Source organism: Lissotriton vulgaris, chromosome 7, assembly GCF_964263255.1.
Source record: "Lissotriton vulgaris chromosome 7, aLisVul1.2, whole genome shotgun sequence".
In the NCBI taxonomy this organism is placed as follows: Eukaryota; Metazoa; Chordata; class Amphibia; order Caudata; family Salamandridae; genus Lissotriton; species Lissotriton vulgaris.
In genome coordinates this window covers 1,256,192,734-1,256,206,601 of record NC_141695.1, presented here as the reverse complement: position 1 = coordinate 1,256,206,601, position 13,868 = coordinate 1,256,192,734, and the positions used below count along the sequence as shown (strand labels likewise).

General features: G+C 43.5%; 1 protein-coding gene across 1 annotated transcript in view; it reads right to left on the bottom strand.

The window, feature by feature from the left end:
* DDX41 (DEAD-box helicase 41) overlaps nt 1–13,868 on the bottom strand; it is a 168,681-nt gene that overhangs the window by 127,119 nt on the left and 27,694 nt on the right. Inside the window, exons 3-7 of the mRNA XM_086931792.1 lie at nt 13,101–13,260; nt 9,706–9,780; nt 9,045–9,105; nt 5,015–5,151; nt 3,228–3,300 (exon numbers count right to left, since the gene is read on the bottom strand). Coding sequence (XP_086787918.1) covers nt 3,228–3,300; nt 5,015–5,151; nt 9,045–9,105; nt 9,706–9,780; nt 13,101–13,260 — 506 coding nt within the window. The remainder of the gene's footprint in view (nt 1–3,227; nt 3,301–5,014; nt 5,152–9,044; nt 9,106–9,705; nt 9,781–13,100; nt 13,261–13,868) is intronic.

Genomic DNA, 13,868 nt, shown 5'->3' with positions numbered 1-13,868 from the left:
AAATTTTAATTTACATGTTCTCATTGTTGTAACCATCAATGAGTCGTGTGACACCGTCGCTAAAACAAACAGTAAAACAGATCAGATATTACACTGTCTTTACGTGCATAAATAAACACATCAGTTTATTGTTCTTGCCATGTTTGATAAAACAATATAACACGAAGCGACACTTACAATCGGCCGCCATTACTTTTTTATATAGTCCGGTGCTTCTATTTTTACTTACATGTACACACTCATGTATGAGAAGAAAAAGTGATTGTGTCTGTTTCAAGGATGGAGCTAAAAATACCCAAAAGAACCAAACGCTCCCTGAATTGTACAGGCAGCAAAGATAACAGGAAAGAAAGATGCCAGATTTATGGTTACAGACGGCACCATAAAGATGACCCCAGCTAACAAGATTTTAAACGCCAGCTGGGAGATTGTGCAAATAGCTCAGAAGTCTGTAAACCACCCTCATCAGCAGCCCTTCCAAGTATCACGCATCAGGCGTGATGCTAACGCATTTCAGTGCGGTGGTCCGCATCACCGGACTGAAATGCGAAGTCACGCATAAAAGGACCTGTGCCTATCATGTGCTGCTATTATAAAGCAGTAGTGACATTGGCATAGGCAGGCAGCCCTTGCTGCATGGGAGGCTTCTTGGGGGCTGGGTTCTGAGGTCACCACTTACTAAAATGTAACAACAGTTTGTGGTGAATCGCCGCACGCTAGCGCGGCATACTTACACTTTTGTGAGTTCATGGGCAGGCAGCAGCTGAACTCAGAAATGGCTCCAGGCAGGCTGGTCTTGGTGAGGTCACAGCCGGCACGGTAATGAATCCCGCTGCGGCACCTGCAACATGCGCTCCCGACCCAGTCTGTCTCACCATGGCCCCCGGGGGGCGGCAGAGTGAGTCACTTCGAACACCCGGGCAGACTGCGACGGCCCGAGTGTTTAGTTCGCAGCCCTACAGCACTAGGACTGTGCAGCTGAGCCAGCCGGCCAGAGCGAGCCTGATAGGGGCGGTTGGTCATAACAGGGAGAGGCGAGCTAGGCGGCCGGAATCGCCTGAAATGCAGCTGTTCTCGCGTAAGTGTGCAGTTTCTAGCCCTGAAGTTAGAGAAGGGCGTAAATAGAGTGCTCGCTGGCAATAAATGTCAAATAGATCTGTGCCCCCGGCTTTGCATTCCGACCTCCTCCGAGTTCAAGGCAAATACGCGCCACACTTCGCACTCGCTTTTTTTTTTTTTTTTCGCACTCGCAGCTACACACAAACTGGCACATAGTCAGTGAAACTTGCGCACGCACACACAACATGCACGGCATGAAACCTTTCTCAGGCCGGCTCATCTAATGTAAAATGATTTCTCTGTGCCGCATAAACACTTACTTGACTTCTACTAATCACAGCACATGATCTTCCATATAATTGCCAACTGGCTCGACTTGGCTGCCATGCCCCTAATGTCCGTCGTGCATGCTGCAGTCTGCTGCAATTAGTTTTCCCTTCGCTGTGGGCCACTCAACAAACTCCAATTGTACTTTACATTAGTCATGCTAGGCAATTAAATCCGGCGCTCAGGGGAGGCGGGTGAGTGTCTCTTGAAGGTGGTGCCCGTGTTTGTGAGGCTTTTGGTGGCAGGACGTATACATGTCGTACACAAATGTCTAACTAAAACTGGAGTTGAAGCGCATCAAAAATACTTAGTTATTGGAGCATGTGGCTGGCACGTGGAGCAGAACTTTCATTGTTTATATTAACTAATTCATGCTAGGCGGCCTTAAGTTGAACCGGCCATTCCTTGAATAACTTCAAAACACCTGTGTAAGTGTTGAGAGAGACTCGTTAGTAAAATTATACCACTACAGTGCCCTAGCTGCTGGCTATGCCTGAGACTTCTCTGTCCCTCAACCTGAGGCCTAATGCCTTTCTGGTGCTTTGCAGCAGTTTTACAATTTTCTTGTTGCTCTAATTTAATTCATTATATGTTTCCCACGTCTTCATTGCTGGATTTTGCGACGGCAAAGGTGTCACTCCTAGTCGTTGAAATGTCACTCATAATTCCACTGACACTCTGAAAAAGTCACACATAGCCATATGAAACCTTGGCAGCTATGCATCAGAGAGAGCAGTCTCAGAATTGGGGGGGGGGGGGGGGGGGGGGGGGAGTGTGAGCGGAGCAGCATGAGTCACAGCTGACGAGAAGAGTGGGGGGAGAAAGGAGGGGGGAGTGAGGGGTAGTGCAAGAAGAGCAAGGCTTAATGAGATAAGAATGGCAGATGGCGGCTGCGCGCGTTCACGCGCACATGCACGCAAGCTTTAGGCCAGGAAAAGCTTGTTGGTAGGACTTTGAAAAGCCCCTTACTAAATTTCGAGCAATAGCGCATGCGCTGCTGTACGCTCGACCTAACGAGTGCACAGGAACCACCATATATTAAAAACAGAATAATGCCACAGTAATAGGGGCAAAAACGCCAAAAGGCGGGGCTAATTAACCCTATCAACCAAACAAAAAAGCAGGCATTAAATAAGAAAACGAGCACAAGCCAATCGAAAAGACGGGAGTTTCTTCCACCACACATACCAGATACAGCATGCCTTGCATGCTCTCGACCTAAAAATGACAAAAATATAAAGTAATACTACCACAAAATGTGATGCTTTAGGTCGCATAATTTGGCAATGTTTGCTGTATGGACAGCACTGCTGCATATTTTGACCCACCCCCTTGCTACACAATTCGAGTGACCCTGTATATATGAGACAATATGTGGAATTTGTCCCTCTAGGACTTAGTACCTAGATCATTAACCCTATGCTCCTAATGCCCTCCCATCCCAAGCCTCTAACATGAGAATCTTCTCTGAAAGATGCGGCACTGCACATGACATCTTTATCCCTTACGTTAGCTTTGAGAATTGTGAAATGTCATTTACTCTCTTGCCATGTTTATACTGGTGCAGATTTGAAAATGTTAATAAAGAACTACTTTAGCAAAATAAATAAGGGACCACAGCAAAAGCATGCAGAGTGAGCAAAACAGGGATCACGTACAGTAGAGAACCTAGCCTCCTTTAAACAGCAATCTGGCCATGATAGGGAGGTGAAAAAATAGACCAGATGAAAAAGTAAAACTCCTAATAGAAGACTGGCATCAGGTATAAACATAGAAATAAAAATCAAGCGACCTTAGAGGGTACTCACAGGAGACAAATTCAAAGTGGATCTTGAACTTACATTGTAGGAATGCCTTGAATCTGGATGGGAGTTGGGTGCAGGATGCCTTTCCTCTTCAGTCCACGTAAGATGGCTAACAAAGAAAAAAGGAAAAGGTTTTATAAAAAGGTGTTATGTTTTGTAATGTAGCCCAACATAGGCTTGGGTAGTCACCAAACCTTCCACCTACATTTTCCCTTCCATTGTACTACAGAACGGTTTTTGGTATTGACTTTTACCTAGTTAAGGTCCTGCATTAATGTCATATGGTTTTCCCAGAAAACAAGCCTCATTTCTTATGCATGAGGATTGTTATATATAAACACACCATATAATTTCTGGGGCAGTCAGAGAAGAAAGATTTCCATGCTGACACACTGATGCAAGACGCTGAGGTTCCTGCACACAGACACTCCAGCTCGCAGTGGTCTGACATCCCTTTCGGGGTGTCCACCTCGAGACCAAGACGGTGTCCCACAGTCTCTCACTTCAGGTAATGGGGTTGGCCTCAGCCTAGGGGGATTCTTGGCTCTACACCAACATACATTCTAGGTACACGTAGGTAGATCTAGTTAGGGTTGCATCGTAGGAGTACGCATTTTTATTGTCATGTATTTAAATACTTGCCTGTATTCATTGTTTTATTACTTTGGTAGGACTCTACCATCCATTTACTCTATTGGTGCTTATAATAGTTTATATCTGTTTCTGTCTTATGGTTGTTTCAGCACACCTATTTTACACTAGAAGGATGCTAGTTCAATAAATGCTTATTGGAAAACGCCCCCACCGTTTATTCTGTGCATCTCTCTGAGACGAAGTGAGCACAGGTGACTGAGCGAAAAACACTGTACTGTTCCACGATCCCTGATGGGATAGGGTTGTCATGTTCGATAGTTGCCAAGAACTATTCTCTTCTTGGTAAGATGAGTTTACAGTGGCACTGTGAGCTAGCTGGTATACAGGCAAACATACCTGGTGGGGGTGGCTGGAATCAGTCTGGACACCAATCCCACAGTCTATGTTGTCTAAGCGTGTAAATCCTATATAGATTAATAGGAACTACACGACAAAGGGTTTGTCCACTTTCACTACAAATGGAACCTATCTCCATGAATAAGAGCACCATGTAAGCCCTGCAATTGCACCTGGAACTCTGATCCTATGCGTTCTCACTGCATGGTCAACAAGTACAAAACAGTTCATTTTCATTCATAAAGAAAACACTGAATTGCAATCGAATAGGACTTCTTGAACATAGCTGGCGGTAGTACCCCAGTGCACACCCCTTTGATGCAAACATTTAAGCCATGGTTTGATTATACAAACACAATCAAATAAAAACACAAATAAAAACACAGGTCTTGTGTAAATGCAAAATAAAAACATTAGAGAGAAAAGGGAGGGTCTAACGCGAGGAAGAGGTTCCAATAAAGGGAATGTGACTCAATTTTGGGAAAAGGTTGCCCAACAGAAAGAAGGGTAGCCAAATGATCAAAAATTGAAGAGGATGATTAACTAGGGAAGGTGGGTCCAAATAATAAGTAGAGGCCAACAAGGAAGGTAGGAAGTCAGCAAAGGGGAGAGCAAGAGCGTGAGTGAAAGAAGAAAATGCAGATTAGAGGATTGCAAGAGCAGCAGAGAGTACCAGTATGAGCAGCCAGCTAAATTAGGATTACTTAAATGAGATGAGATAACTGTTAATAAAGAACAAGAAGCAGAGAGGGAGAGGCTGGTAATAATGGACAGTTAAAGCCTATGTGAAGGTAGTCAAAAGAGGTATTAAAACGGTTAAAGCTACATCAGACCTGCTGGTAGTTTCATCTCTTTGAAGCTCTTGATTGGTGCTGGGATGCCATCACCCTCAACCAATATGTGGTATTTCTTGCGCACACGGTTGTGACGAGCCTCAGACATGCTCAGTATATAATGAGGAGCCTTCCAACTGATCATAAAAAAATGAAGCAGAATCATGTTACTGAAGGGCAACAGCGTAGAACCACATTCGCCATGGGATCTCAGTACTTCCACCTTTCTCCAGACTGATAACATACAAGTTCAACACTTCCTTCCGCACAAATGGACAGCCAAAACAGTGAGAAACTCTCACACACACACACACACACACACACACCCACAGGCACACACACACCCACATCCTGACACCTCACATCCATCCCCACAATATATAGTCGCGTTCTGACAGAGATGTCACTATTTCCACCTCACTCAGCATAATATTAAAAGAAATCAGAAAGGAAGTACAGAGTCTGGCATAAGAAGAGTACTTTCACCATCTTGCATATATATGGTACAGAGAATTGTCTCCACTAGTTCAAAGTCCTTTTCCAGTACCACTTGCACCCCACCACCCGCTAACAAGTACTTTCACACACAGGAAGCTATCAGTACTTAGTCCTCTGGTAGGAACTCTGATATCAGCATCTCCAGACACAAGGACTTAATCAGAAGCTCCATAAACAATTAGCAAAGCGATATCAGAAGAAATGTACATGCTGGCTCAACAAAGCCATATGGGAGCCTCTATCTACAATTCCACAACCATCCTCTTCTGCATCAGATCCTGAAGATTGTTTCAGTATGTCCTGAGACAGTCAATGCAAACATCAGTGGCCACTTAAGTCAGATGCACCCCAAATCAGCCGCTGTGTAGTACTGCAGGATATGCATCAAGCACAGCTAGTAACGTATATGTTTAAACTGCAAGTCTCTGAACCAACAACCCAGGATTCAGTCTCGCCAGTCATTAGCAAAAAACCAACACACCATTGCAATAGGCTGCATCAACACTTGCAAGGATGGTTGGATTAACACTCCCAAAGAAGGGTACCAGATATCTGAGAGGTGGTGGAGGGGGGCAGGAAGAGTGGTAGTGTGTAAAGGAGTGTCTGCTCTCTCTGATCTAAATAGCAAATCTTAAGTAACATCTACATCAGGCCAAGAGGGAAAGCCATCCCTACCCCCACCCAAAATCAGTGTGCTAAGTGACATGGGTCTACCCACTCTTCCCACAAAACTGGACACGAGAAATGTTTCCCATAACCTGTCCCATGTATGGCAAAGTAGACTACTGCCAACAGTTCAACCACGGGCCAATTTTTTTAAAGAAAAAAGAGATGCTTTAAGCAATATGGATTTCTTGTTTGAAATCTTCTTCTAAATATACTGAGGCAGAAGGTGCAAAATTATGCCAGAGTCCAGGCACAAACACGTATAAAACTCCGAAAGAGATACAGGAAGATCAGAAGACAGATAAAACTGCTTTTCAAAAGACACAGCTGTAGCCCCCAAAGTTTGCCTGGTATTTGATGCAATTTTGACTGAGGTGCACTGGGTTCGAGCTAACCAGGTCCCCAGTGCCAATGCCCCAACCAGGTAAATATTCATTTGTACCCCAACTGGCAAGACCTTTATCCCCTCTGTAAGTCCCTAGTAAATGGTACCCCTGATACCTAGGGCATGGGTACTAAAGAGGGTCCCTAAGGGTTGCAGCATGTATTGTGTCACACTATGGAACCCACCACCAAACCCATGCAGACTGCATGAAATGGTGCAAACAATGTGAAAACAAGACATTGGACACACAGTGTGTGGTATGCTCACAGACACTGAATGCAATATATGTAAATCACCCCTACAGAAAGCCTTGTAGCCCAAGGCTGGGTGCACTATATTACATGTAAGGACGTAGCTGTATGAGCAGGTGTGCCCCTGTGCTGTGTAGTTCAATTACTAGATAGTACAAGTGGACAGGGAAGCCGTCTTAAGTATATGCACCGGGCACTGGTCATTACGAGTTCCACAGCTACATGATGGCTGTACTGAAACCTATGGAGTTTAATATCAAACACCTTGTCTTAATAAATCCATAATGATGGCAGCAGTGTATTTATTAAAACACACTCCCAGAGGGCACCTTAGAGGTGCTGCCTGAAAACCTACCAGCCTTTTAGTGCACTAGCTGACTGGTGTTGTCCAGCCTGCCACTACAAAGATGTTTCTGACCCCCTGCAGGCGAGAGCCCACATCTCTGAGGCCACAAACACCTGCTCCAGAGGAAGGTGGTCACAGGTCCTCCAGCAGGATGGCTAGTAATTTACCATTTCATGGTCAGGGGCTTCAAAGCCCCTGCCACCTTTGTTATGCAACTCAGGCTTCCCTGAGATATGGGAGATGCCACCTCCTGCCCTGAGTCCCATTTGGCACAGGGACAGGCTGGAAATTAGCTATGCAGGAGGCGAGTTGCACCACCAGGCTAGCCACACCCCTAAGGTGGGCTGTCTGCTGTGCTTCACGAAGAAGGGACTCCACTATCTTGATTTTGGTGGAAATAGGAACTCTAGGACACATTTGGTATAACTTGGGTCACTAAACCCCCAATATGACCACTTCCTGTGGGGAGATGTCCTCATAGGAAGTGGTCATATAGGGGGAGTAGTGACCCAAGGTTAAGCAGCCCATTGGCTACAACTGTGGACTACCTGTGGACTTTGGCGCCAAACCTTGCCTTCCTGCTCCTGGCCGGACAATTGCGACAACCCAACTCGTCATGCAGCTGGGCATCTTCCAAAAGCCTCAGAGGGCTGCCACCACTTCGACAACCAGCCAGCATCTCCCTTGAAGTGAAGGACCCACTTCCTGCAACCTGCAGGCACCGACCGCAACATCCAGTTCACCGTTCTGCTGACCACCAGGTCTACCAACGCAGCAGTCACCCACGAGGAGGTCAGCATGCCCCAGAAGGTCAGATCCATCTCCCCATCAAGCTTGGAAACACCAGAACCCCCAGGAGCCGTCCTGCGCCTATACCTGGGGTACTGACCCCCTTGCGGAAACCAAGGCTTGTTTAGTGTCCAGCCCAGACACCAACATCGCAAAGACCAACCTACCACAAGAGAAGAAATCACCAAGAGTGGCCCTGCTGTCCTGTTTTGTCCCCTTCTGCACGTCTGACAAGAGTCATGTGCGCCTTAGATGCACAGGAACAGCCTACCTGAGCACCTGAGCTCCCCGGGTCCACAAACAGCACCTGTGCCTCTGTACGCTCCAGACCCTCACAAACCAAGCTCCCCTCCCATTGAGAGCTTCCGGACTTGTCCTCAAGTTCCCCTCTGCAGCCTGCTTCTAGGTACCCCCCCCCTACTTTGTCAATGGTATAGCACATAAGGCTACCAACCCGTCCAGCACCTCTGCACCCAGACACTACAGGGCCGGTAAACCCGAACTGCTGGAGGATCTTGTGACCTTGAGCCCCTAACACCTTAAGTCCTAAAGGGGACCCCGAAATACAATTACAAGTACTTGTATGCAGTACATGTTTCTTTCTCAATAGGAAAGCATTACTGCATAAAACACATTTTTGTGACATTTTTGCTGAACTGTAAAAATTGGCAACTCGAAAAGTACTTACCTAATTCTGAAGATCTTGGTGTCTAAAATAATATAAAAATCCTGGCTATTTTTCTAAAATTGGACTCTAGTTTCTTCTTGAGTGTGTGTCTCATTTATTGACTCTGTGCGCACAACAAATGCTCACCACTACACTCCGATAAGCCTAAACTGCTTGCCCACACCACCACAAAAGAGAGCATTTGGGATTATTAATTTACCCCTGTAAGCCAATAAGGGGCGTCTGGACTTTCTATATAGTGTACCTCACTTTGATATACTACATAAAAAGCCAGCTTCCTACAACAGCCACCAAAATGATGCACGTAAAACCTCTAAGAAACTGCCGTCAGGATGTATTTAAGAGCTGGGTGGAAGTTTCCCTCAAAAGTGAGCAAGATGGCAGCAGAAACAGAGCAGTATACACACCTGGTTTTTATAGGGTCATCATAGGTGATACCCTTAGCCATTTCCTTCACAGACATTAGAGCTGAAATAGAGTAAAAAGAAGGATTCAAAATTTACTACAGATAAATTGCACTTTTTTGAAATTTTAAAACGATACTCTGCAGGAACAGTCTCCTAAAAAGAGCTCTGTGGTCAGACCAACTGCTCTGCAGACACTGCAGATTTAAAGTTTTGCACACACCCTTAGGAACTGAATATGCACACCAAATTCCATTTTACCACGTGAGAGGGCAACAAAGGCATACACAGGTCAGCCATCTCCAAAGAGTCTGAGTATCATTACTCTACATTATCGGTCAAAACTTTCTAAGGACGGTGGTGCAGTGTAGTGGACTGAACTTTTAAGACCTCAAATTAAGCAGCTTAGTAACAAGGTAACAATGGCCATGAAGGGTTTTGTCTTAGCCCACGCTGCTCGAAAGGCCTTTGAATCTACTCATTGCAAAAATTGAAAGGTCCACATTTGGTTGTTCTCTCATTAAGGATGGCTACTACGACATAGGCCAGCTCCAAAAGCCACTGTCTATTTTTGGTATTTTAAGGATACTATCAGACTATACATGATCTAGTCGGAATTGTAAAAGAATATACACTTTTGCTTAAATCACAAAGCGATACTAACCTCTGCCTTCGGCCACACTCTCCAGGATCTTCTCTTCTTCCTTCAGCTGCTTCTCTTTAGCAGACTCCTTGCGGGCTGGGGAGGGAAGCACAAACACATCAGTCCTTTAGACTGAAGACAGATCTAAGTTCACATGTTTCAATTCCAATAACGGAGCCCAACATTCCTGAAAGGGAAATGGAGGGGTACCTCCTGTCAATGCTGAACACCATCTGTATAAAAAATAAATATAATAATCAGGGCAAGTGCAAGCTCCACCAAGTAAGGCTTTGAGAACCCAATTTACTAATGTGAAATCTAGAAACATTCTACCCTCACCAGGAAGAATGGGAGATCTGCCATCAAATGTTCAATTTGGTGAGAAAGACCTGCATGAGTTATTATACTAGAAGAAATACAGGCTGAACCAAGTATTGGGCACATAATAGCAAGAATTCCATCAGTGAAGAAGGACAGTACTATCTCAAACCCCTAACCCCCAATTACCAACATATCCAAATCTCAATGTGGAGGTAAGATGTCCAGAAACGTAAAACAAGAAAGAAAAAAAAAATCACACTGCCATGGAACTGTACCTCTTAAGAGACTAGAGAAACCTAAGCTCAGTACATAAGAAAAGAGGAGTCCCGAAGGCAGGCAGGTGGAATGCAAAGACAGAGCAGAGAACAGGAAGATTAACATAAGACTACCAGAATGTCGCAACTCTGGGTGAAATGCCCAGAAATTTACTGAGTGTGTTAGCTAATTATACGATTACAAATCCCAAAACGCAAACTGGACTTACCTGCATTCTAAAGAATTGGGCTTTTTTAAGTCAAACATACTTAGGCAAATGGATAACTTAATCAGTATTTTTCCATCCGTGTGGAGTCTTGGTTAAGTTTCCTTGTAATCAATGTCCTTGTGGAGCAACCACTCATATTTATTAGATTGTCAGTAGTTACTTTTTAGAAAATAAATGAAGTATGTTTCTCCCATACTGTAAGGGGAAATCTACAAAAATGTGTTAAACTAAAGGGAGATTACATAGCAGTTGACATATGCAGATTACAACATAACTCTAACAGTCATTCCCTTTAGAAATATAAGATTATTGAATTTTGTCACTGTTGAGAAGACACATTTCCTGCTATGAAGAGAGTAGAAGCTTGTCTGCCAAGCCACTCACTTTTTCCCCTTAAACAGGATCAAAAGTAGAGCCATTCCATTGTTGTTATAAAACTGAATACTTCACAGGCAGGGAGGAATCTCTATGGTCCTTAAGAGGTAAGCACTCTTTTGTTAGTTTTTCCAGGTAATGTCAGAAGACTTGAAACTTGCCATTTAGTGAGAACTAGAAGAGGACATTACCTTTTTGAATTCTCAACAGTGGTCAGGTGATCTGAACATAGTTGGGATGAAACATCCATCAAGGAAGGTAGCTGGATTGTTAGTATGTAAGCTCAGAGATGTAAAGAATCCTAACATGCACATTGCATAAAATATAAACTACAGAGACATCTAGGCACAAGTAACTGCAGTTGGTGCAAGAAACCAAGAAGCACACCGCACCAGTGTACACTTTCTTGCACAAGTCACGAACCTCGCCATCAAAATGGCATTTAAATAGGCCCTATATAATTTAAGAGACGTCATCCCACCATGAAACATAACCTTACAATTAGAGATAAAAATAGTTGTTAGCAGAAAAGTTGGTCTCCTATACAATTTGCCAAACCATGAAACATTTCCAACACAAACCACTGATAACACATCTGATCTCATTGTATAAACATGTGCCTGTCACTCAGAGGCAGCGGAAAGAAAACTTGAAGGACTTCCTCAAAGCTCACATCCATCACCCATGCTCTTTAATTTACATATGTTCTGGGGAGTTCTGATGCTCAACGTTCTTTCTTCGATTCACCAATATAAAGACAACACCAAACGTTACCAAAGGGTCTTACCCAATGCGGACTATAGTAAGCTGAAGTGATGCCTCATTAATTTGAACACAGTGCCTTCGCCCATTGTGAAATGTAATTTTTTTTTACCTATTTTGCTTGCACCCAGTACAGGCTCACCAAAGACATTCCCAAAACATAATATATGCCACCGAATACACCCTAAGCATTGTTATACAATCACAGACAAGTCGTCAAATTGACACTAACACTTTGCTCTACTTTACAGCAATACTCTGGTACCTCTGTATATACCATTACTTTACCTTAACCCTAACTCTACTGTTGTGAGAACCACTAAATGTAACATTAATCATTGGCCACAATTATTTTTAATTAAAATACATTACTATGTTGAAAAAGTAGCAAACATCAGTCATCATTTTCCCATAGTCCTAAATCAGTCTTTCGCTGCCACACATTGAAAGAATGCAATTAAATCATGGAAGGTAACATAAGGTAAAGTAAGTTAAAACTTCTGCTGCAAAGGTCCAAATATCAAAAAACACTAAAGCAATCAAAGAATTTGTATAGCGCAACAAATCATCTGTGAGGGTCTCAAGGTGCTGGAGTTGCTAGCACTAACTTAAACCTTTGGCAACAAATTATTGCTTTTAAAGACTGTCTCTATCGTTTTCATTTTAAATACATCAACCTCCCTCTGCTTCGATTATTTAAAATACAATTACAAATTGTGCTATTAGATGCATTGGCTTCTCAATGTAGAACTGTTGATGTACTGGTTTGTCAATGTGGTGGTTCACCAATGCAAGGGTGTTGATGCTACTATATGACGACATCCATAAATACTGCTTTTCTTCTTATACCCTATAGCTTGGCTTTCTGCTCCACCTGTACCTAGCATAGAGACATAGATACAGAAAAAATGCCATTCGCCAGTGGAATTGGAAAATAATACACACAAGTCGGTGTCGTTTGAGGAAGTATTAGTGAACAACAGCAGAAACAAATATCAGTCTCTGCAAGGGAACTTTCACATGGTGATTTGTGGATACATATTTCCCAAATGGGCATGGTCCAAGAATGGATTACCCTGAACTTTCAACTTGTAACCAAAACCATGTAAGACTCTCTGGCCACCTTATGAGTGGTCCATCTTGCCTAGGATGTGAATTACTCAACAAATATTTTGAGTAAATGGAGGAGACGCCCTATAAACGCCACAAAACTAACCATCTCTATTTCTCTATTGTTAAAGCATTATCATATCAAATATAATGTAACTGTTTTCTTGAAAAATATCTCGTAGTTGAAAAATATCTCGTCCCCATGTAAAATGATGCCCTTACATAAAGTGCTCTATTATCCCTTGGGGTCTGGATTGCGCTATAGAAAACTGTAAAAATAAGTAAATAAGATAAAAACCTTTCTTCACTCAAATGAAAAGAAGTCAAATATACAGAAAAGGAAAGCAGTGATTCTATTTCCTACCCTCTGCCTTTTCCTTCAAGTGCTGATGCTGGTCCAAGAGACTGACGTTTGATCGAGGTCCCAGAGCAACATCATCTTCATCCCCTTTCTGCTCGCTGCCACTGTCTTTCTGATCCTCCTCTGTCGCTCCTTTCTTTCGCATCCGGAGTAGCTTTTGGACCTGGTCACGAGTGGCATAAAAAAATCAAATATAGGAACTTGAAGACAAGCAAAGATCTAGAGCAAACGTACGAGGCTAAGAAGTGAGCAAACAAGGATAAACCTACCTCACAGCAGCCACACCTACTCAGACCCATTAAGCAGCGCTTACTCTTTAAAGCCAATGCTCCCAACTCCCTACCCCCAAGAGACACTCAGATAAGCCATTTCTCCTATCCATAGACACACAGCAGAATACTTTCCAATTGTCACAAATAATGCATCAAGTCCTACAATCTAGAGTCACTATCAGCTTCTCCTCAAACCAGGAGAGACAATGTAGTGAGTCCCCCAAACTCAGGAACATGGCACCCAGGTCTTCTAGCAAGAGGCATCCACTACAGCCAGCCTATTCAAATAAATAAATCAGCCAGCATTCCTGCACAGACCTAAGAACACTTCCTGAAAATTGGGAGAATTTACCTCCAACCATGAGATACATGCACCCATCGTGAAAAACGCTCCCACTAAAAGTCACACCCACAAACGTGCAAACAAGTATACACTCTATATCTAACTCAGGGGATCTCTGGTGACTCAGTCATTGCTCAATTAAAGTTCTTAAATCCA